A 25,923-nucleotide genomic window follows, 5' to 3' on the forward strand; every position below is an offset into this window, starting at 1 on the left:
ATGTCTGTATTAATTTATTAGTAATCGAGAGATATGTATAAAGGAATGTTCACAGTTTTTGTACCGCAGCTTTAGCTTAGATTTGAGATTTTTACTTACAAATCTGTAAACATGCACAGATTGCAGCTTTGTGTGTGTGACTTCTGATCTCTGCTAGATTCTGTCTCTCTCTCTCTCTCTCTCTCTCTTCACGTAAGTGCTATATGGTAACACTCCAGTGTGATGTCATTCCAAACCAGGTGTGTGTACTTGTCTGTATGTTTGACAGTGTGTGTGTTTGGGGGGTTTGGAGGTGGAGCCAGGCTCAAACATGCACAAGAGTCTAGGTCTCATAGGTAGAAGTTATCTACACAGAGCAATACAAAGGAGGCACAACAGACAAGAAGCAGAGTAGATCCCCTGGTAAACATGGAGTGACGGCACAGACACACTGCACGGACTCATGATACAGATACACTACACGGACAAACCACACGGACACACTACATGGACAAACCGCATGGACACGCCGCACAGACACACTGCACAGGCAGGATGATAAACGACACTCAGGGTCTCCAGACACTTGAAATAGATTTGTGGAGAGAAAGATATATTGCGCACAGAGGCTAAACATATCCCTCACACCTTGTCTGCTGAGTTGTTGGAAATAATCGGTGGCTGGATTCAAGGAAGGCTTCAGACGGATTAGTACGCATTTATTCCATTCTTTGCACAACTTCTCCAGACCTGCAGATACGCCATGGCACTTGGGGATCTGTGTATACCGGTGAGAAACAACAGCAGGACGTTCTGTGATCATTACAAAATGGTGAGATTTAGTTCAACCTTGTTAGACCTGAAGAGGACAAGTGTAGTGGGCTAACCATAGAGCCTTAAGGTACACCACAATGTCTTGGTTTTATTCTGATAAACATAATTATTATTATTATTCTACTGAACTATATTGTTGTCCATAATAACTTTGTTGTGTTTCATAGATTCATCCTGAAGCAGGATGCTGCATGAAACATTCTGCATGAAAATGTACTTATTGTTGACTTTTCCAGAAAGTTAATTGGGAGTGAGGTTATGAGCGGATTTGTGAAGGAGGTTACTCTGGGAGGATGTTGATGAACCTGTTGCATGAATTGTTCAGAAGGATTTAGCATAGCATTAACCTCAGGGCCTGAGACTAAAAAAAAGAGACTTCGAATGAAAATAGAGAAGTTTTGCTGGAAATTGGTTTACTGGACATTTTCAATCAGTATAAAGAAATGAATGATGTTCTGGCCGTGAGTCTGATATGAAATGAGTCAGGACTCTGTTGGCTTTCAGTGTGAGGCGTGTGCTTTCCCCTCTGTTGGATAACCTTAGTAGTTGAAGATCAAATTTTAATGGCTTATGAACAAACACTTCTCAGAGAGCAGACACATCTCAGAGAGCAGAAAGTGGGTTTAATATCAACATTTACTTTGAAGATACAAACATTTGTGTGTTTTTTGGATCTCTTCTATGAATATATTGCCCTTAGAAGGCCAAGGAAAAACAAGAAGGAATACAAAAAACTACGACATCACAAAAAACCTCTGTCAACTCTTGGAGGGTCTTGAATATAACAGTTTTTTGTTTTGTTTTGGTTTGAGGAGTGCCCGAAGCAGCGGTCAGACCAACCGTGAACAGATATGTCCAGTGTTTGTTGTTTTTTTAGAACAAGGATTAAACTGGTTACAAGGCCTATAAATGTATCTCATGTAATAAATAACACACTTCAGGCAGTAATGCTAGACACCGGGGTGATGTAATACATCAAAAGTGAAAATGTTTAACTGTTTATTGTTACATTTAATGTTATGGAACATGAATTAGACAAGTTAGTCCCTCAGCAACCTCTCTTTTTTCTTTCTTCTAAAAGAGAAACCAGAGAGTGTACATTTCTCAGTCCTGAAACTGAAAAGTGGAAGACACTGGAGACTACTTTCATGCATCATCACCATCTCCCGGGTTTTAATAGTCATCGATTATGTGAACTATTCACATCCAAGTGTATGAGCTGTTGCTACGGAAACGATAACGTATTCGAATGAGCGCACAGCCAGACCTGTCCGAAAACTGTCCGAAATGGCGTGATAAACACTGAGCTATAAACTTCTCATTTCGAGGAAGGAAAAAGCCTTTTCATTCGGTCTGGTGTGATCAAGAGTTGAATTAATGACAGCATTTATTTCAACTCCGTTCTTTTTTGACCTTTCCATCACCTTTGTACAATTTCATGTAATTACCTTTAACTAGACTATTATTTTATGCTGCTGTTTTTGAGCCTGTGTGTGTGTGTGTAATGGAGGGCCTCTGGTGAGCTGTGTTTTTGACTCACTGCATTAGCTCTGTAATTAGAGTCAAGTTAGCATAGGGGCTTTTTAAGGAATTCCTTTAAGGTTGCTCAACCTCAAAGTTTTCAAGAGATAAAAGCAAAGAGGTTCTGCTGACAGCTCACTGATCCATACTGTGTGTGTGTGTGTTGTGTGTGTGTGTGTGTTGTGTGCGTGTGTGTGTGTGTTATAGCTGCCAAGTTTCCTTACGGTTTTAAAAGTACACTCTGATTCAAAAGTCAAATATCTTCAGCTTTCTACAGTAAATCTATTTGTTTGAAGATATCTCGTAGTGATGACGTCTTCTCCGCACTGACCCTCAGGTGATGGAATTAACTTCACCTGACTCACTGTCTGAGTAACGACTTATTATCTGTTCACGCAGGACTTAAGCACTAAATCTGATAAAAAGCAGTGGAGCAAAACCCTGGACTTTTCCTCAGGATTCATCTGCAGTATATCTGCATTAATTCCCGCACTGATATTCGAGCTTAATGAGATTCTCTGAGCCGTGCTTTTGTACTAGCATGTACATTTTTTTTTTTTTTACATTTTTTTACATTTACCATTCAAGAATGATGAAGAAAGTGTTTTCTCTTATAAATGTAAGTCTTTAAACTTGAATGGATGGATGGGTGGATGGGTGGCTGGATGGATGGATGGATGGATGGATGGGTGGATTGATGGGTGGATTGATGGGTGGATTGATGGGTGGATTGATGGGTGGATTGATGGGTGGATTGATGGGTGGGTGGGTGTGTTTGGATGGATGGGTGTGTTTGGGTGGATGGATGGGTGGATGGATGGGTGGATGGATGGGTGGATGGATGAATATTTGGTAATTTTGCTTGTAAATATTAATCATTATGTTACAGTTGCCTATTAGGCTATTTATTTTGGTGAAACAGCTGAAAGGAATAAAAAAGAAACCTAAAATAAATGCCAAATGGAGGGTATTTAGGTGATGGTATTTATTTATGTTAGTTATGTTTATGTTAGCTTAGGCAATTTAGGTTAGGGTATGTAGATTAGAGTATTTATGGTATTTTATTAAGCTTAAAGTTATTTATATTAGGGCATTTATGGTATTTTTTTTTAAAACTTTTTTGGTTTGAGTTTTTTGTTTATGTAATTTAGAGTAGAGTACTAATGTCAGGGTATTTAGGTTAGGGTATTTCTAATGAGGAACTTATGGTTAAGGTATTTATAATAAGGTATTTAGGGTAGGGTATTTAGTTTAGGTTAATTATAATAAGGTATTTAGGGTAGGGTATTTATAATGTGGTACTTATGGCTAGGGTATTTATAAGAAGCTTTTTTGATTAGGGTATTTAGTTTAGAGTAATTATATAAGGTTTTTAAGTTTGGGTGTTTATAATAAGATATTTAATTATTTATAATAAGGTGTCCAGGTTAGGGTATTTATATTAGAGTATTTATAATAAGGTATTTAGGTTAGGGTATTTTGAGTAGAGTATAATAAGGTGTTTAAGTTAGGTTGTTTATAATAAGGTATTTAGGTTAGGGTATTGAGGTTAGGGTATTTATAATAGGGTATTTAGGTTAGGGTATTTAGATTAGAGCATTTATAATAAGATATCTGGGTTCAAATATTTACAATAAGTTTATTTAGGTGATATAATTAGAGTACAGTATTTAGGTTCTGGTGTTTGGTTGATGGTGTTTGGTTGAGGGTATTTAGGTTGAGGGTATTTAGGTTGAGAGTATTTGGGTTATCTCAGAGTATAATATCAGCTATTCCGTGACAAGCTGCTCTGCTCTCAGTGATTTGGTGTGTTGTGGGTAAATGAGTCATCAAGACAGTGCTTTGTGTGCTTTTAGAGAGGGAAATCCCTGCTGTTTGTGTTTCAGATTGCACATGATGCAGCAGCTCTGTTTGTGTGTGTGTGTGTGTGTGTGTGTGTGTGTGCGTGTGTGTATGTTTGTGCACCTGTTGTCTCCTATCATTAGAAACCCCTGACTTATTCCAGTGAGTAAAAACATTCCACTGTAGCTTTGTTCTCACTAAAAACAGACATGCATGGCAGGGTTGTGTGTGTGTGTGTGTGTGTGTGTGTAAGAATAAGAAAAATCTTATTCTTATGTGATGAATTACAACAGTTTATATTGTCTTCTACACAGAGTTGCTGAGAGTTCCTGTATTAGAAAGAAAGCCTAACGTTGACTGCCGTCTTTAGTACGTCGTGTTGCTGAATTTTCAAAGCACTTTTGATGTAAATGTGTCTGTATCTGAAGCAGAGTTTGGTGATGATGTCATCGGACGTAATAAGATGCCTGGGTAGAAGCTTTTTTTAAACACACTGATTCAACACAGGGCCTTTCACATTATTCATTCCCTTAATCCACCCCCCACCCCCCCACCATTCTGCCCCGAGTGCACTGAATAGGGCGCATGAATAGGGCACAATGGCCGGCATTTGAATACTCCGCCTAACAAAAGGACAAACGCTCGGCTCGCTCTGGTTCCCGTCTTTAAGCACTCATTTCTGATGCTGTAAATCAAAAGCAAAGCATCGTTCTCAGTCGTGATTGCAGATTCTTTCGGATATCTGGATGGTAAAAAGTTTCTTTTTCTCTCTGTCAGATCTACACGGACTGGGCGAATCACTATTTGGCCAAATCAGGACACAAGCAGCTGATTAAAGATCTGCAGCAAGATGTTTCCGATGGAGTACTTTTGGCTGAAATTATCCAAGTCGTAGGTATGAATCTGTTTTTTATTGTATATAAACTAAACTAAAGTAAACAAACTTTTATTGATTCAGTTGAGATTTGGAAATGTGTATAAATATTTCAGTCTTTGAGATGTTTGCCTGTTATAGTGGAAAATGAGAGATGTAAGCAGCTACTATCTGACTTTTGGACCCTATGTGTGTGTGAGTGTGTGTGTGTGTGTGTGTGTGTATGTGTGTGTGTGTGTAGTTTCTTAAATTTTGGTGTAATAAGTTCATATTTAAGGAGCATAAGAAACTGTGAGTGTAGCTAAGTGTAAACATTGCGTATTGTTGTGTAATGAATTTTATTTAGCAGCTTTTTTACTATCACTTTTTTTTGTGTCTAATTGTAAAGAAGAAAGTTATGAAGACAAACAGACCGAGACTTTCGATCCTCCTGCATGATACCATGATATCATTTCTGTCAGTCTGGTGGATAGTGTGACAGACAGAGAGACAGACAGACAGATTGAAAGACAGGTAGACACAGATAGACAGACAGACCGACAGGTTGACAGATAGACAGACATATAGACAGACAGGTGGACTGATAGATAGACAGACCGAGGGACAGCTAGATAAACAGACAGACAGACAGATAGACACACAGATAGACAGACAGACACATAGACAGACAGACAGACAGAAAGACAGGTAGACAGACAGACAGAAAGACAGACAGATAGTCAGATGGGCAGACAGATAGATAAACAGACAGACAGATAGATAGACAGACAGATATATAGACAGATTCAGGATTCAGGATAGGGATATAATTCAAAATAGTGATGTCATTATTGGAGATACAAAAACAACAACTTTTCTTTAAGCTGTGGTGAAGATCAAATGTCACTTTATAAAACTAGTCTAAAAGCCTATTGTGTGGTCAGCACTAAGCACAAGGAACAGAGCTAGTTCTGAAAAACCCAGAAGATACAGCAGCCTGTATATCAGACACAACAACACTCTGTGTATCAGACACAACATTCTGTGTATCAGACACAACACTGTGTATCAGACACAACACTCTGTGTATCAGACACAACACTCTGTGTATCAGACATAACAGTATGTGTATCAGACACAACATTCTGTGTATCAGACACAACACTGTGTATCAGACACAACACTCTGTGTATCAGACATAACAGTATGTGTATCAGACACAACATTCTGTGTATCAGACACAACACTGTGTATCAGACACAACACTCTGTGTATCAGACACAGCACTCTGTGTATCAGACATAACATTCTGTGTATCAGACACAACACTGTGTATCAGACACAACACTCTGTGTATCAGACACAACAGTATGTAGACACGACAGCAGTCTGTGTATCAGACATGACAGCATGTGTGTCAGACACAACACTCTGTGTATCAGACACAACACTCTGTGTATCAGACACAACACTCTGTGTATCAGACAGAACACTCTATATATTAGACACAACACTCTGTGTATCAGACACAACACTGTGTATCAGACAGAACAATCTGTGTATCAGACACAACACCCTGTGTATCAGACATAACAGCATGTGTATCAGACAGAACACTTTGTGTATCAGACATAACAGTATGTCTATCAGACACAACACTCAGATGCAACAGTGTCTGTATCAGACATGACAGCATGTTTATTAGACATGACAGCATGTGCATCACATGCAGCATCTGTATCAAACACAACACTCTGTGTATTAGACATAACAGTATGTGTATCAGATGCAACCATATCTGTATCAGATACGACAGCAGTCTGTGTATCAGACATAACTGCAGTATGTGTATCAGACACACTCTGTGTATCAGACACAACTATCTGTGTATCAGACATAACAGTATGTGTATCAGACACAACATTCTGTGTATCAGACACAACACTATCTATATCAGACACGACAGCAGTATGTGTATCAGACCCAACACTCTGTGCATCAGACATAACAGTATCTGTATCAGACACGACAGCAGTATGTGTATCAGACCCAACACTCTGTGTATCAGACATAACAGTATCTGTATCAGACACGACAGCAGTATGTTATGTTAGGGGCAGTGGTGGCTCAAGTGGTTAAGGCTCTGGGTCGTTGCCTGGAAGATCAGGGGTTCAAGCCCCAGCACTGCCAAGTTGCCACTGTTGGGCCCTTGAGCAAGGCCCTTAACCCTCTCTGCTCCAGGGGTGCCGTATCATGGCTGACCCTGCGCTCTGACCCCAACCTCCAAGGATGGGATATGCGAAGAAAGAATTTCACTGTGCTGTAATGTATATGTTACAAATAAAGGCTGTTTCGTTTTTTCGTTATGTGTATCAGACACAACACTGTGTATCAGACATAACAGTATCTGTATCAGACACAACACTGTGAATCAGACATAACAATATGTCTAACAGATACAACACTCTGTGTATCAGACAAAATAGCATCTGTATCAGACGCAACCATATCTGTATCACAGACATAACAGTATGTCTATCAGACAAAACAGCCTGTGTATCAGACATGTGTTTCAACCATATCTGTATCAGACACATCACTGTGTATCAGAGTGACAACACTCTGTGTATCAGACACATCACTTTGTATCAGACACAACAGTATTTGTATCAGACATGACAGCAATCCGTGTATCAGACATTATGCACATCAGACCCACTTGTGCGCTGACCACATGTGATCCAGATGCTGTACTGCGTCATTACTGAGATAATCATTTAGAATTTATTAGAATTTGTTGTTACATTAAAGACTTAAAGCGTTTTAAGCACTGGATTTTAATTACACAGAAACCTAATTATAATGCAAAAGGGTTCATCTGGAATGTTTTTTTTATTGTTACTGAACACATTGCTCTACTTATTTAGTATGTATAAGCTCATTTTGGCAACTTGTCATTCGTGTGTGTGTGTGTGTTTTATATATAGTGTAGATCTCTATATTAAATAGCAGCCACTCCCTTATCTATCTAGGGCTCTAAAATAGCCTCTCTCTCTCTCTCTCTCTCTCTCTCTCTGCTTATTCATCTGTATCCTCCCTCAGTGTATGTGGTGTGTGGAATCAGCTGGCGATGTGTATCGCCTTCTCTCAGCTGTTCATAGGGGGTTGGGCCCACTAAGACACACATGAACACACACACACACACACACACACTGATGACACTCTCTTGGACAGAGTTCATGGACTTAAACACTGAACTTTTCTCTTTCTGCAGCCAATGAAAAGATTGAGGACATTAACGGCTGCCCGAAGAACCACTCGCAGATGGTGAGTGTCTTCACTACTTAATTCTACATTCACTATTCACTGAGCAGGTTACAGTGGGTTAGAACAAGGGGAATAGAGACAGACAGATATCTGGAGAGACATATATCTAGAGAGAGACAGATCTAGAGAGACTGACAGAGATATAGAAATACAGACAGATATTTAGACTTACAGATATCTAGGGAGAAGGACAGATATATGTGGAGAGGCACATATATAGAGACTCTCTGTGTCTCCGTGTCTCTGTGCTTTCTGGGCTCTGATTGGTCAGATTGTGAAGTTATCACACAGGCTTCAAAGGCAGACCCTTAGGAGATATTTCCTGCACATTTCTGTAAGGAGTCTCCAGTGTCAGTGCATTGTAACGCTCAGTAGGTTTTCTGCCGCGGGAAAATCTGCAGGACAAAGGAGTTTACGCTTCACGGATTCTCAGCAGCATGACAAGCAGTGTGTTCTTTCTCTTATTCATGGACAAAAAAAGCCTGAGTCAGAGTGACAGCTACAAAGCTAGCTGTTTATCTACTGATGTGTCACTACTCAGAGTGATAGCTACAAAGCTAGCTGTTCAACTACAATCACGCCATAGCATTAGCAAGCCTCAGCTTCAAGTGATGTGCAGACAGGACTGTGAGGTATTTCTGTTAAAAATTGCACAATTCTCACTTTCCCTAAATATTTTTAAAGGCTGCTGGAGAAATATTTGGAGCTCTGCTGTGTTCATCTCCGCACAGCGTCTTACTGAAATCAACAACAAGCTTTCACAGCTTCAGAGCTCAGAGTGACCTTGTGAGACGATGAGACGTGATACGAAAGCGCAGAGGGAAGACAGATATCTAGAGAGACAGGCGGATATCTAGAGAGACAGGCGGCTATCTAGAGAGACAGACGAATATCTAGAGAGACAGACAGATATCTAGAGTGGCAGACAGATATATCCGGAGAGACAGACAGATATCTAGAGTGAGAAAGAAGGAAGGAAGGAAGGAAGGAAGGAAGGAAGGAAGGAAGGGAAATATGAAAGAAAGAAAGAAAGAAAGAAAGAAAGAAAGAAAGAAATAGATAGATAGATAGATAGATAGATAGATAGATAGATAGATAGATAGATAGATAGATAGATAGATAGATAGATAGATAAATAAATAAATATGAATAAAAGAAAATATTAGAGAAAGAAAGAAAGGAAAAAAGAAAGAAAGAAAATATGAAATAAATAAATTAATAAATAAACAGATAGATAGATAGATAGATAGATAGATAGATAGATAGATAGATAGATAGATAGATAGAGATGAACGAAAGAAAATATTAAAGAAGGAAAGAAAGAAAAAAGATAGAAAGAAAGAGAGAGAGAGAGAGAGATAGAGAGAGAGAGAGAACAGCCACAGTCAGTGATGCAGTGCTGTAGGCAGGTGTAGATATTGTGTCACTCTAATTGTGTGTTTAGAGTGAAATTGCTTTGGTTCATAAAACAGAGCTTTATTGGGACATTAAAAACACACACACACACACACAACACACACACAGGTAAAGAGTTGCAGTGCCTCCAAAACATTGATGGCCACAAATGACCAACAATTATATTTTTTTAATTATAGAAAGTCACATAGCTCAAGTACTCTAATACTAATACTACTCTTACTGTATTACTGCTACTGTATTACTGCTAATGCTATTACTGCTAATGCTATTACTGCTATTGCTATTACTGCTACTGCTATTACTACTGCTACTGTTAATACTAATAATAATTAGCAGCTGCAGTGAGATAACAGATGGGTAAAAATCTCAGAGAAAAGGAGTGAAGGAATCTCTGTAGGGTGTGAAGAATTTACTTGACATATGTGTTCATACCTCTCTCTCTCTCTCTCTCTCACACACACACACACACACATGCGTGATAAATGTGTATGTCTGCTGATCTGTAGTCGAGGGAAGAAAGAAAGAAAGAAAGAAAAAGAAAGAAAGAAAGAAAGAAAGAAAGAAAGAAAGAAAGAAAGAAAGAAAGAAAGAAAGAAAGAAATTTTAATTTTCTGTACAGGATGCAGGACTGACTCTGCTTCAGAGCTGCTGCAGTGAAGGTGTTATCACATCTCTACTGAACTGTGCTGAAAGCATGTCTCCTCACACGTTTGTCTCCTCATGTCTCCTTACACGTTTGTCTCCTCATGTCTCCTCACACTGTCTCCTCACACGTTTGTCTCATGTCTCCTCACACGTTTGTCTCCTCATGTCTCCTCACATGTTTGTCTCCTCATACGTTTGTCTCCTCATGTCTCCTCACACATTTGTCTCACACGTCTTATCCTCATGAATGTGTTAGCAAGCATGGTGTTAACTGGCCTCATGTAAATGCAGCATGCTTACACTAACTTCCACCTCCTGCTGGTTTTCTACATTATTGTCCACATTAACACTTCTTTAGTCCAGGCATGGATTTAAATCCCTCTTAGGAAGTCATCTTATTGTCTTTAGTTAAGGAAAGCTTAATCTTCTTAACTCATGTTAAAGTCTCAGACTGCAGAGAGACACAGAATGTGTGTGTATATTGTGTGTGTGTTTGTGTATGTGTATGTAGTGTACGTGTTGGTTGGGGATGTTTGCGTGTGTGTGTGTGTGTAGTGTGTGTTTGTGCATGTGTGTGTAGTGTACATGTTGGCTGGTTGGTTGAGGATGTGTATTTGTGTATGAGTGTGTGTGTATGTGTGTTTGTGTGGGAGTGTAGTATATATATATGTGTGTGTAGTGTGTATTTTGGTTGGTTAGAGATGTGTGTGGGAGGGTGTAGTGTGTGTTGTGTGTGTGTGTGTGTGTGCATTTGGGTGTGTACAGTGTGTGTTTGTTGGTTGGTTAGGGATGTGTGTGTGTGTGGGGGGGGGTGTAGTATGAGTGTGTGTGTGTGTGTGTAAGGTTGAACATGTTAAGCATGCTGACAATTCAGTTGTATTTAGTGAGTTATTTTTATTCAGGGTGGATGATATGAATTCCTGTCCCAAAATTCCTTCATGTGAACTTTGACCCTTGGCAACAACTGTAACCCAGTAGATGTCAGGGTGTGTTGGTGTCCAATTCCTTGCATTCTTCTTCTTCTTCTTGATTAGCATCTTTTGTTACCTGACTGATTGACTCTGTGAAGCTAGGGGCTGAGCTCATCTCCTAGCAACGGAGAGTTTTGCTTTTTTTTACCAGCTTTACATAATGCACACTCGCATGGGGGGGGGGATTAGGGGGGTCCAAATGTCCCTACAAGGATAGGAATATCAGATGATGTTGACCTTTTGGTGACCTTTTGACAAATGTGTGTATGTGTGTGTGTGTGATTTTGCTTTGGACTTTTTTCTGGACTTTTCTGATCACAATTCTGCTTGTATATCTGACCACATCTGGACCTTTCCCTACTTGTTCCTCTCTTCAGGTTGAAAATATCGATACATGTCTGGCTTTTCTGGCAGCAAAAGGTGTGAACATACAGGGACTCTCAGCTGAAGGTAGGAAACTATATTGACCACACACACACACACACAGGCACACATACACACAGGCACACACACACATACCAGACATTGCAATTCTTTCAGGAACATCAGGGCAGTATAACACATTGTAACTGCCATTGCTTCTGTCCATTTACTTTTGATGAGGGACTCAGAGGCCATGCCTGATATATATCTGAGGTTCTACCTGCTTCTACGCTACAGACGATACACTCAGCAGTCATCTTGTTCATTTGTACATACATGTACAAATGAACAAGATGACTGCTGAGTGTATCGTCTGGTCACACATACACATCCACACACATACATGTCAAATGTACCCTTAGTCTCAGTGAACAAGGCGCGGCCTCTGTACCTGTTAGTTCAACCTTAACAGGTGTGGCCACTGCACCAGTTAGTCTAAGAGAAGGAGGTGTGGCCTTTATACCTGTCAATTCAACCTAAAGAGGTGTGGCCCACTCTACCTGTAAGTTTAAGAGAAGGAGGCATGGCCTCTATACCTGTCAGTTCAACCTATAAAGGTGTGGTCACTGTACTTGTCAGTTCATAAGAAGGAGGTGTGACCTCTGTTCCTGTCAGTTCAAGAGAAGGAGGTGTGGCCTCTGTTCCTGTCAGTTCAAGAGAAGGAGGTGTGTCCTCTGTTCCTGTCAGTTCAAGAGAAGGAGGTGTGGCCACTGTACCTGTCAGTCCAAAAGAAGAAAGTGTGCCCACTGTACCTGTCAGTACAAGAGAAGGAGGCGTGGCCTCTGTACCTGTCAGTTCAACCTTAACAGGTGTGGCCACTGCACCTGTTAGTCTAAGAGAAGGAGGTGTGGCCTTTATACCTGTCAGTTCAACCTAAAGAGGTGTGCCCACTGCACCTGTTAGTCTAAGAGAAGGAGGTGTGGCTTCTATTTTTGTCAGTTCAACCTAAAGAGGTGTGGCCACTACCTGTAAGTTCAGGAGAAGGAGGTGTGGCCTCTGTACCTGTCAGTTCATGAGAAGGAGGTGTGGCCTCTGTATCTATCAGTTCATGAGAAGGAGGTGTGGCCTCTGTACCTGTCAGTTCATGAGAAGGAGGTGTGGCCTCTGTATCTGTCAGTTCAAGAGAAGGAGGTGTGGCCCCTGTACCTGTCAGTCCAAGAGAAGGAGGTGTGGCCTCTATGCCTGTCAGTTCAACCGAAAGAGGTGTGACCCACTCTACCTGTAAGTTTAAGAGAAGGAGGCATGGCCTCTATACCTGTCAATTCAACCTATAGAGGTGTGGTCACTGTACTTGTCAGTTCAAGAGAAGGAGGTGTGGCCTCTGTTCCTGTCAGTTCAAGAGAAGGAGGTGTGGCCTCTGTTCCTGTCAGTTCAAGAGAAGGAGGTGTGGCCACTGTACCTGTCAGTCCAAAAGAAGAAAGTGTGCCCACTGTACCTGTCAGTACAAGAGAAGGAGGCGTGGCCTCTGTACCTGTCAATTCCAAAGAAGGAGGCGTGGCCTCTGTACCTGTCTGTTCTAGAGAACTGTGCCCTTTGTGTGTATGAGTTAATCAGTATGTACTTAATCTTACAATGGATGCTCTCTCTCTCTCTCTCTCTCTCTCTCTCTCCCCCGTCTGTCTCTACAGAGATAAGAAATGGGAATCTGAAGGCGATACTTGGACTGTTTTTCAGTTTATCTCGATACAAACAGCAGCAGCAACAGCAGCAGAGCTCGTTACACACACACCTCACACACATTCAAACACATACTGCACAAACACACACAGCCTCCTCGCATGGGACACACGCCTCAGCAGCACAGATTCATCGAGCACAGGCGGAAATGCAGTCCAGGTATGGCACACTTCCTGTCACTTCCTGTTTCTAGGGAACTGAGATCAGATAATGGGTGTGGCTGAGTGAATGTTGTAGCATATTCAACATTATGTGTCTGGTTTTCAGTCTATCACTGTCTACTTTTCTCTCTATTTCCTGTTGTATCTTTTCTCTCTTTGTCTAGGACTTCCTCTGAGAGCAAACTTCTCAAGTTTTCCATTGGTCAGAAAAAGACATCTAGGTTAGCTCTCTCTCTCTCTCTCTCTCTCTCTCTCTCTCTCTCTCTCTCTCTCTCTCTCTCTCTCTCTCTCTCTCTGTCTGTCTGTCTGTCTGTCTCTCTCTCTCTCTCTCTCTCTCTCTCTCTCTCTGTCTGTCTGTCTGTCTGTCTCTCTCTCTCTCTCTCTCTCTCTCTCTGTCTGTCTGTCTGTCTCTCTCTCTCTCTCTCTCTCTCTCTCTCTCTCTCTCGCTGTCTGTCTGTCTGTCTGTCTCTCTCTCTCTCTCTCTCTCTCTCTCTCTCTCTCTCTCTCACTCTGTCTCTCTCTCTCTCTCTCTCTCTCTCTCTCTCTCTCTCTCTGTCTCTCTCTCTCTCTCTCTATCTCTCTCTCTTCTGTTTTCCTCATTTTTATCCTTCACGCTCCTCTCAATATCCTTATCCTCCTCTTCATTTCTTCGTTCTCATTCCCCTCTTGCCCATCCTTCCTGTCATCTGCATGCTGTGTTAAACACTTGCTAGTGCTCCACAATTTTTTTAAAAATTTCTCACATTTGGATCTCCTTCACAGTTTCTACAGTTAAACCAGTTTGCTAACTTACTGATTATAATTAGCTACAGTAACTAATTAGGTTGCAGTTAGCAGCTCCAAACTAGTTTTGTATCTGGTAAAGGTGGACTGTCGAAGGAGATCCGTGTCGTGAGTTGAAAATACATTTACCCACTGTGTGTGTGTGTGTGTGTGTGTGCGCATGTGTGTGTGTGTGTGCATGTGTTTGTGTGTGTGTGCAAGAATTCCTTTTAGGGTGTCCTAGAACTCATACAAATGACTGTGTGTGCCTGCTTTTAAGTTATAATTTATAAATGTTTATATTGTTGTAGCCACTATACACAATACCTGCTACTCTTCTTATATCCACTATACACAATACCTGCTTCTCTCTATATCCACTATACACAATACCTGCTTCTCTCTATATCCACTATACACAATACCTGCTTCTCTCTATATCCACTATACACAATACCTGTTACTGTACCTATATCCACCATACACAATACCTTCTTCTGTCTATAGCCACTATACACAGTACCTGCTTCTGTATCTATATCCACTATACACAATACCTGCTACTGTACCTATATCCACTGTACACAATACCTGCTACTGTACCTATATCCACTGTACACAATACCTGCTACTGTACCTATATCCACTATACACAATACCTACTACTGTACCTATATCCACTGTACACAATACCTGCTACTGTACCTATATCCACTATACACAATACCTACTACTGTACCTATATCCACTGTACACAATACCTGCTACTGTACCTATATCCACTATACACAATACCTACTACTGTACCTATATCCACTATATACAATACCTGCTACTGTACCTATATCACCTGTACACAATACCTGCTACTGTACCTATATCCACTATACATAATACCTTCTTCTCTCTATAGCCACTATACACAATACCTGCTTCTCTCTATATCCACTGTACACAATACCTGCTACTGTACCTATATCCACTATACACAATACCTACTACTGTATCTATATCCACTATACACAATACCTGCTTCTCTCTATATCCACTATACACAATACCTGCTTCTCTCTATATCCACTATACACAATACCTGTTACTGTACCTATATCCACTATACACAATACCTTCTTCTGTCTATAGCCACTATACACAATACCTGTTACTGTACCTATATCCACTATACACAATACCTTCTTCTGTCTATAGCCACTATACACAATACCTGTTACTGTACCTATATCCACTATACACAATACCTTCTTCTGTCTATAGCCACTATACACAATACCTGTTACTGTACCTATATCCACTATACACAATACCTGTTACTGTACCTATATCCACTATACACAATAACTTCTTCTGTCTATAGCCACTATACACAATACCTGCTTCTCTCTATATCCACTATACACAATACCTGCTTCTCTCTATATCCACTGTACACAATACCTGCTACTCTCTATATCCACTATACACAATACCTGCTTCTCTCTATATCCACTATACACAATACCTGTTACTGTACCTATATCCACTATACACAATACCTTCTTCTGTCTATAGCCACTATACACAATACCTGCTTCTCTCTATATCCACTATACACAATACCTTCTTCTGTCTATAGCCACTATACACAGTACCTGCTTCTCTCTATATCCACTATACACAATACCTGTTACTGTACCTATATCCACTATACACAATACCTTCTTCTGTCTATAGCCACTATACACAGTACTTGCTTCTGTATCTATATCCACTATACACAATACCTTCTTCTGTCTATAGCCACTATACACAGTACCTGCTTCTCTCTATATCCACTATACACAATACCTGTTACTGTACCTATATCCACTATACAAAATACCTTCTTCTGTCTATAGCCACTATATACAGTACCTGCTTCTCTCTATATCCACTATACACAATACCTGTTACTGTACCTATATCCACTATACACAATACCTTCTTCTGTCTATAGCCACTATACACAGTACCTGCTTCTGTATCTATATCCACTATACACAATACCTTCTTCTGTCTATATCCACTGTACACAATACCCGCTACTCTCTATATCCACTATACACAATACCTGCTTCTCTCTATATCCACTATACACAATACCTGCTTCTCTCTATATCCACTGTACACAATACCTGCTACTCTCTATATCCACTATACACAATACCTGCTTCTCTCTATATCCACTATACACAATACCTGCTTCTCTCTATATCCACTATACACAATACCTGCTTCTCTCTATATCCACTATACACAATACCTGTTACTGTACCTATATCCACTATACACAATACCTTCTTCTGTCTATAGCCACTATACACAATACCTGCTTCTCTCTATATCCACTATACACAATACCTTCTTCTGTCTATAGCCACTATACACAGTACCTGCTTCTCTCTATATCCACTATACACAATACCTTCTTCTGTCTATAGCCACTATACACAGTACCTGCTTCTCTCTATATCCACTATACACAATACCTGTTACTGTACCTATATCCACTATACACAATACCTTCTTCTGTCTATAGCCACTATACACAGTACCTGCTTCTGTATCTATATCCACTATACACAATACCTTCTTCTGTCTATAGCCACTATACACAGTACCTGCTTCTGTATCTATATCCACTATACACAATACCTTCTTCTGTCTATAGCCACTATACACAATACCTGCTTCTCTCTATATCCACTATACACAATACCTGCTTCTGTCTATATCCACTATACACAATACCTTCTTCTGTCTATAGCCACTATACACAATACCTGCTTCTCTCTATATCCACTATACACAATACCTTCTTCTGTCTATAGCCACTATACACAGTACCTGCTTCTCTCTATATCCACTATACACAATACCTGTTACTGTACCTATATCCACTATACACAATACCTTCTTCTGTCTATAGCCACTATACACAGTACCTGCTTCTGTATCTATATCCACTATACACAATACCTTCTTCTGTCTATAACCACTATACACAGTACCTGCTTCTGTATCTATATCCACTATACACAATACCTTCTTCTGTCTATAGCCACTATACACAATACCTTCTTCTGTCTATACCCACTATACACAGTACCTGCTTCTCTCTATATCCACTATACACAATACCTTCTTCTGTCTATAGCCACTATACACAGTACCTGCTTCTGTATCTATATCCACTATACACAATACCTTCTTCTGTCTATAACCACTATACACAGTACCTGCTTCTGTATCTATATCCACTATACACAATACCTTCTTCTGTCTATAGCCACTATACACAATACCTTCTTCTGTCTATACCCACTATACACAGTACCTGCTTCTCTCTATATCCACTATACACAATACCTTCTTCTGTCTATACCCACTATACACAGTACCTGCTTCTCTCTATATCAACTATACACAATACCTGTTACTGTACCTATATCCACTATACACAATACCTTCTTCTGTCTATAGCCACTATACACAGTACCTGCTTCTGTATCTATATCCACTATACACAATACCTTCTTCTGTCTATAGCCACTATACACAATACCTTCTTCTCTCTATATCCACTATACACAATACCTTCTTCTGTCTATATCCACTATACACAATACCTGCTTCTCTCTATATCCACTATACACAATACCTTCTTCTGTCTATAGCCACTATACACAGTACCTGCTTCTCTCTATATCCACTATACACAATACCTTCTTCTGTCTATAGCCACTATACACAGTACCTGCTTCTCTCTATATCCACTATACACAATACCTTCTTCTGTCTATACCCACTATACACAGTACCTGCTTCTCTCTATATCCACTATACACAATACCTGTTACTGTCTATAGCCACTATACACAATACCTGCTTCTCTCTATATCCACTATACACAGAACCTGCTTCTGTATCTATATCCACTATACACAATACCTTCTTCTGTCTATAGCCACTATACACAATACCTGCTTCTCTCTATATCCACTATACACAATACCTGTTACTGTACCTATATCCACTATACACAATACCTTCTTCTGTCTATAGCCACTATACACAGTACCTGCTTCTGTATCTATATCCACTATACACAATACCTTCTTCTGTCTATAGCCACTATACACAATACCTGCTTCTCTCTATATCCACTATACACAGAACCTGCTTCTGTATCTATATCCACTATACACAATACCTTCTTCTGTCTATAGCCACTATACACAATACCTGCTTCTCTCTATATCCACTATACACAATACCTGTTACTGTACCTATATCCACTATACACAATACCTTCTTCTGTCTATAGCCACTATACACAGTACCTGCTTCTGTATCTATATCCACTATACACAATACCTTCTTCTGTCTATAGCCACTATACACAATACCTGCTTCTCTCTATATCCACTATACACAGAACCTGCTTCTGTATCTTATATCCACTATACACAATACCTTCTTCTGTCTATAGCCACTATACACAATACCTGCTTCTCTCTATATCCACTATACACAATACCTGTTACTGTACCTATATCCACTATACACAATACCTTCTTCTGTCTATAGCCACTATACACAGTACCTGCTTCTGTATCTATATCCACTGTACACAATACCTGCTACTGTACCTATATCCACTGTACACAGTACCTGCTTCTGTATCTATATCCACTATACACAATACCTGCTACTCTCTATTGCCACTATACACAATCCTATTGTTATTGTATCCCAATATTACTACACAGTATTAAATCTAGTGACTGTGAAGGCCATTTACACCATTTTCAACCTCACCCAATCATTTATTGAGCCCCTGTGGACAGGTGCAGGGTCATCCTGGAAGACTGCCATCAGGATAGAAATGATTCATCATACGGTCATCAGTGATCAATCATAATAACTGTGTATTAATTTGCAGTAACCCTTATCTCTGTGGGGAAGAGGGCAGCAAAATAAATGCCTCCCACATCATAGCAAAGCCACCTGGATTTCCTTTCCATTTGTCATCTGTCTGTATACATGAGCACTAATACCAGTTTACTAATCTGAATTGTCATGAATGTGTTAATGTCTTTGGATTTGACATGTCTGACTGGAAAAACTTTACCTTTAGAATGTATTGACCTTAAATTCACTAAAACCTTTGGGCTTCTATTCTCTTTACCTGTCATTTAGACTTCCTGGCCCTACACCAAGAGTTTCTGGTGTGTGTGTTGAGTCGTCGTCTCGAGGGTCACTCAGCTCAGCAGGGAACAGACGCAGCCAGACGTTCAGTGAAAAAATCAAACCTGCAGCTACGCAGACCAGAGGTACTACACCATACACCAGCATCACTGAAGAAAGAGAAGGAGAGAGAGAGAGAGAGAGTTTGTGTGTGTGTGTGTTTGTGTGTGTGCACTAACCTACTTGAGCCTGGAAAGCGGTGCTTCAATATACTGCTTTGTCAGTTTCTGCTGAAACTAAAGACAAAAGGAGGACACACACACACACACACACACACATACAAGCTACTTATGGAAGAACATTTTGTAAAGTGGGTTACGATCTTCCCCAGTCCCCTGTGCACAGTTACAGAGAATTCTCGGCTACATCCCAAACCTTGGGATAATAATAAGTAGCACTAAGTAGTTTTCCTGAAAAGCAGTGATCTGTTGTTAAGTGTCTATTGTCTCACCTCACCTAAATTTTTAAAAAATTTTTATTTAACTGACGGTTTTCGTATGCAGTCTAGCTTTACGTCTAGCTTCCTGTCCTATAAAATTCTGTACACTTATTCTGTTAAACTCACTGTATTAGTGCTCAACGCTGTGGATTTAACTCAGTCTGTGGTCTTTGTTTGATAATGATCAGAAAGATCGTCTGCTGGATTATAAATAGCAGGAAGTTCTAGAGCTGCGCCGTGTTAATGACTTGAAATGAATCAAGGCCCTTCGGCAAGAGGGAAAGAAATATTCTATCTCAGACACAGCTTAAGTTTAAGGGTCAAATAATAAAAAAAGCAGACGGATGTGTGTCTTAGTTCTCTGTTTGCTAAATGCTGCTATCTCTCTAACCAGAAATAAGAGTTCTGTCACTTTATCTCTCTCTCTCCGTCCCTCCGTCCCAGTCTTTCCCCCCTATTGGAAGTCATTAGTGGTCTGACCCATTTTCCATGTGGCTAATTGGGCCTTAATCACTTCCTAATAGCTGCTTTGTTTTTGGATGCTGATGCGAAACTGGAGCAAGGAGGTGCACACACACACACACACACACACACACACAAACACACATTCAGTATTGTGAAGTTGAAATTTAGGGAATATTATTATAAAATTACCCATTTTATCTTTTCATTCACTTAGGCTTACTATTCCACTTTTTAGTGTGTGTGTGTGTGTGTTTTCTCACACTAAGGACACTTCTTTTTCTTTTTGTTTCTTCTTCTTCTCTTTCTTCTTCATGTTTTAATATTATTAATATTAAAATTAATATGTGTAATATACAGACTCTGTTCAGTCATTACTTTAAAGATCATTTGGTCTTTGTGGATTTTGTGCATTTGATTGATGTTCATGCTGAAAAAGGGAATCAGAATTTAAAATGAGCTTCTTCATGCACTTCTAACTGTAACTGTGATCTAACTGTAACTGAGAGAGAGAGAGAGAGAGAGAGATGCAGACAGACAGACAGACATGCATACAGATTGTAACCTGGGGGTGGGGGGTTTCTAAGAGGCAGTGTGAGTGTTAGTGAGGTGTAGAGAGCGAGTCGGTCTTTCTAGAAACACTTCTACTGAGTTTAAAAAAAAAAAAAAATTATCTGAATTTTCTGGATTTTGAATTGTTTCATTCTTCGGGGTGAGTAATAAGGAATACTTTCATTCTCTCTCTCTCTCTCTCTCTCTCTCTCTCTCTCTCTCACACACACACACACACACACACAGTGTTAAGAGGTTAAACTGAATTAAATTGATAAATTGCCAGTTTAATCACGTCACATTATTAATATTATTCTCTATCGGCTGGATGTGAGTTTAGTGTTCTAGCACTCATTACTAGTTTGATTATAATGTTAATTCTGACCTGCTAGGTTTGGGTCAGTGTGTTCATAATCAGCCTCTGAAAAATACAAAGCTCAAAAAACATATGTTGAAAAGAATTCTTTCAGTTCCTGCAGTTCTGTCTCCTGCTTTACTTTCTATTATAAATGTTCAATCCTTATCCAATCCAATTCATCTTAATAATGAATCTTATTAATGTCTGTATTTTGGGTTTGAAACCTTTTTTAATTCTTTCTGGCTTTCTCTGTGGCCCTGTGATTCTTCCTTTTAATAAACAAGACCATAATTCACTCTCAGACTCAACATTGAGAGTTTGTCTCCATCATCTCAGATATGGCACAGAGACAGCACTACAGTCTCACACCTCTAGTTTGATCCTGAGGAACGTGTGGGTTTCCAGTGGGTTATCAGGTTTCCTCCCACATGCAGAAAGGAGGCGTGGCTAATCAAATTGTCCCTCGTTGTTGAGCGAATGTCTGTGTGCATGGTGCTTAGCTACATAGTAACGAATGAACAAAGTCTATTTAAATCTTTCTTACAGAATCATCAGACGCCATTGCCTTCCAGCCTCCGAGCATGACCGAGCACGCTCCATCGTCATTGGCAACCACGTCTGCCGCCACCAGCACTGTGCCGTCTTCCTCTTCCGCATCCTCTGCCACTTCCAGTTCGGCCATCCCTCAGCCCAACTCGAGCAGCAAACCCTGGAGGAGCAAATCTCTGAGCGCCAAAAACATGTCTACCTCCACTGTTTCCCCAGTTAAAGGGGAAGTTCCTTCCAAACAGAATCCTCCCACTGACCCGCCTCCGAAATCCCTGCCTCAGAAGTCCATGTTGGAAAAACTGAAACTGTTCAACAGTAAAAGTGGCTCGAAATCCTCGACACCTCCAGAGGGCGCTGCACAAATGTCGCTCATGTTAGAGAAGGTAGAAGCTACCGAGCCTGCGGAGGAAGCTAACGGCTATGCGTTGACAAGCAGCAGCCCAAAGATGGCACTGAAAGGCATTGCACAGCGCACCTTTAGTCGAGCACTCACGGCTAAAAAGGGCTCAGTGAAGGGTGCCGACAAAGAGAAGGACAGCGACAAAGAGAAAGAGCGGGTTAAGGAGAAAGAGAAGGACAAAGAGAGAGGAAAGGAGACCTCGAAAAGAATGTTCACTTTTGAGAAGTCAGCGAGTAAAGACGCTGTAACCACAGAGGACGTGACTACCAGAAGTGAGGTTAGCATCGCAGCTGCTGAGCCTAAACGGACCTCAAAAATTGCTAGCCTCATTCCCAAAGGAGGCAAAACCAGCGGCAAGAAAGACAGCGCCCCCTCTATGCATAGCGGAATCCCTAAACCAGGAAGTAAAGGCACAGCTAAGAGCTCAGGAGTGCCGCTGAATGGCAAAGACAACGAAAGACCACGTAGCATGAGGCTAAGCAGTGGAGTCGGTTTCCATGGAGACAGCCGTCCCTCTTCTTCCTCTTCCAGTCTGGCGTCTACAGAGGGCAAAGGTCATCAGAATCACAGCGTAACCTCAGTAGGAAATGGAGGAACTACCCAATCCACCGCTAGCAACACAGTTAGTGTGCAGCTTCCTCAGCCTCAGCAGCAGTACAGCCACCCAAACACAGCCACTGTAGCACCGTTCATGTACAAGTAAGACCATCACTACAGGAACACCATACATACACACACACACACACACACAAACAAACAATCTTTTTTCTTTTCAGATCCCAGACAGATGGGGATGACACCACAGAAACTGGCTCCCCGGGACGCACTGGAGAGTCGGTTAGCTTCAGCAAAACCAACCAGACGTCCACGGAAGATTTATCAGGTGGGTATGATGGGTAAAACGGATTATTATTAACAGACAGACAGAAAGTCAAGATTATTATTAATATTATCGGCTCTGATTGGTGTTGATCAGGTGAAGATCCTGAGACTAGGAGACTGAGAACAGTCAGAAACATTGCAGACCTTCGACAGAACCTGGAAGAAACCATGTCCAGCTTACGGGGGACACAGGTCACACACAGGTAATGGCAGAGATGTATTTTTTTTATTTAGAAACACACAGGAAGCATTTGTCTGTGTTTTGACCAACCCAGAGTACACGACAGGATTGATTTATATTTCAATTAGAATCAATTTTTCAGTGCAGTCAAGACAACACTAGAGTTGAATTGGTCTGTACTCGAGTGATGGCTGTGTTCTCAACAGCACAGGACAAACCGGACCCTGCACTAGGGTTTGAGTCAAATGGACTAAATTCTGAAGTGTTTAAGCAGCCTATAGAATAAACAGTACACATTCCAGATGAGTGCATATTTAAAATATTAAAATAAATAATATTTATATGATTGTTATTGCAGTTCATAAAACATCCAGTAGGGGCATTAATACAGTAATGTATTAATAATATTGATAAACACTGCATAAAATGGATGGATGGATAGATGGTGGATGGATGGGTGGATGGATGGATGGATGGATAGATAGATAGATAGATAGATAGATAGATAGATAGATAGATAGATAGATAGATAGATAGATAGATAGATGCATGGATGGATAGATGGATGGATGAATAGATGGATGGATGGATAGATGGATAAATGGATGCATGGATGGATGGATGGATGGATGGATGGATGTTCATAAAATATCCAGTAGGGGGCAGTAATGTATTAATAATATCTATTGCTGATTGCAGTGATGACCTGAAATCAGCTGTGTTTAGATCACTTCAGTTATTTTTGCAGTATTAATACACACAATTTTATGTTAAATCTAAACTATGCTCTTTTGTCTTCTTCAGTGCTCTGGAAACGTTTGATAGTGGTGTTACTATGGAAATGAACCCTCGTGCTTTTCGGTCATCTCGTGCAGCGCCGCTATCGTGGACCAATCGGCTCGGTCCGTCCAGCCCGCGGCTGCAGGCAGGCGACGCCCCGTCCCCAGGAAACGGTTATCCGGCCCATGGGGGCGTGGGTGGGGCTGCCCTGGGTCACACACGCTACCTTTACTCTGCTCCTCTGCGTAGGCAGCTAGCAGCACGCAGCAGCGCTGTCTGTGGGCTTGAGCTGGGAGAGCGTGGAGGAGAGGAACTCGAGCTGGACGTCAGTGGCTACGTGAGCGACGGAGACGTGCTGGCCAAGAATGCACATACTGATGAGCTCAGCAGTGGGTGAGTCTCCAGTCTCATACATCCATTATGCACTGGTGAGACTTATATCATATATATCTTTCACTCAGTGATACAAGATACGTACTCAGTAATATCTCTTTCTCTCTCTCTCTCTCTCTCTCTCTCTCTCTCTCTGTCTGTCTCTCAGCTACCTGACTGATGGTGGGTTGAGTTTATACACTCGCCGTATGAACCGGTTCCCAGATGGACTGGCACTGATGCGAGAAACTTTGCAGAAACACGTATCGACTGGTCAAGGAGATGCAGACAGGTACTCCATCATCATCATCATCATCATCATCATCATCACACTTTATCACTGTCTACTGTACATGGCTGTGTTGGCTAAGAACAGTACAGTGTGTTCTGATTGGGTGAGATCACTATGGCCTGTTCTGATTGGTTTAGAGTGTTACAATGTGTTCTGTTTGGCTAAGAACAGTACATTGTGTTCTGATTGGCTATGAGCAGTTCACTGTGTTCTGATTGGCTAAGAACAGTACATTGTGTTCTGATTGGTTGAGAACAGTACATTGTGTTCTGATTGGCTAAGAACAGTACATTGTGTTCTGATTGGCTAAGAGCAGTTCATTGTGTTCTGATTGGCTACGGGCAGTTTATTGTGTTCTGAATGGCTAAGAACAGTTCATTGTCTTCTGATTGGCTAGGAATAGTACATTATATTCTGATTGGTTTAGATCAGTATGGTCTGTTCTGATTGGCTGAGATCAGTACATTGTGTTCTGATTAGTTGAGAACAGTATGCTGCGTTCTGATTGGCTGAGAACAATATGGTGTGTTCTGAATGGTTGTGTGTGTTTGAGTAAAACACAATGAAGATAAATGAAATAGCAGAAAACGGAGCATGTGTGTAGGAGATAAATGAGTGTCTTCAGGAAATCCGTCCAGCTGTTCAATTACTGACACGAATACATGGCTGCTCCCACCCCCACTAACACCCACCCAGCCCCCGGGGTGACCCGTCTGTCTGAGCCTGACTCTGTGATTCTCTCTGATGGCTGAAAGAACGAGATCCGTCTTTTCCTGCTCTTTTTTCTTGCTCTCGTTCATTTCATTTTTCCTCTCCACAGGATGTTGTGGTTAACCTCCACACTATAAACACCCATGGGGGTGGGAGAAGATTCTGTCTGTCTGTCTCCCACACACACGCATACACACACACAACAAACACATATATACACACACACACACACAGCCTGTAATCAC

At 40.8% G+C, this 25,923-nt stretch overlaps 1 protein-coding gene across 2 annotated transcripts in view; it reads left to right on the forward strand.

The window, feature by feature from the left end:
• nav2a (neuron navigator 2a) overlaps positions 1-25,923 on the forward strand; it is a 66,119-nt gene that overhangs the window by 8,956 nt on the left and 31,240 nt on the right. The window contains exons 2-12 of one of the 2 annotated variants that reach the window (XM_058400867.1): positions 4,954-5,071; positions 8,304-8,356; positions 11,769-11,841; positions 13,443-13,650; positions 13,817-13,873; positions 19,653-19,786; positions 22,058-23,159; positions 23,237-23,343; positions 23,437-23,545; positions 24,328-24,696; positions 24,845-24,967. In XM_058400867.1, coding sequence (XP_058256850.1) covers positions 4,954-5,071; positions 8,304-8,356; positions 11,769-11,841; positions 13,443-13,650; positions 13,817-13,873; positions 19,653-19,786; positions 22,058-23,159; positions 23,237-23,343; positions 23,437-23,545; positions 24,328-24,696; positions 24,845-24,967 — 2,453 coding nt within the window. The remainder of the gene's footprint in view (positions 1-4,953; positions 5,072-8,303; positions 8,357-11,768; positions 11,842-13,442; positions 13,651-13,816; positions 13,874-19,652; positions 19,787-22,057; positions 23,160-23,236; positions 23,344-23,436; positions 23,546-24,327; positions 24,697-24,844; positions 24,968-25,923) is intronic. The other variant, XM_058400868.1, reaches the window with a different exon arrangement.

The sequence above is a fragment of the Hemibagrus wyckioides genome, linkage group LG10, assembly GCF_019097595.1.
Source record: "Hemibagrus wyckioides isolate EC202008001 linkage group LG10, SWU_Hwy_1.0, whole genome shotgun sequence".
In the NCBI taxonomy this organism is placed as follows: Eukaryota; Metazoa; Chordata; class Actinopteri; order Siluriformes; family Bagridae; genus Hemibagrus; species Hemibagrus wyckioides.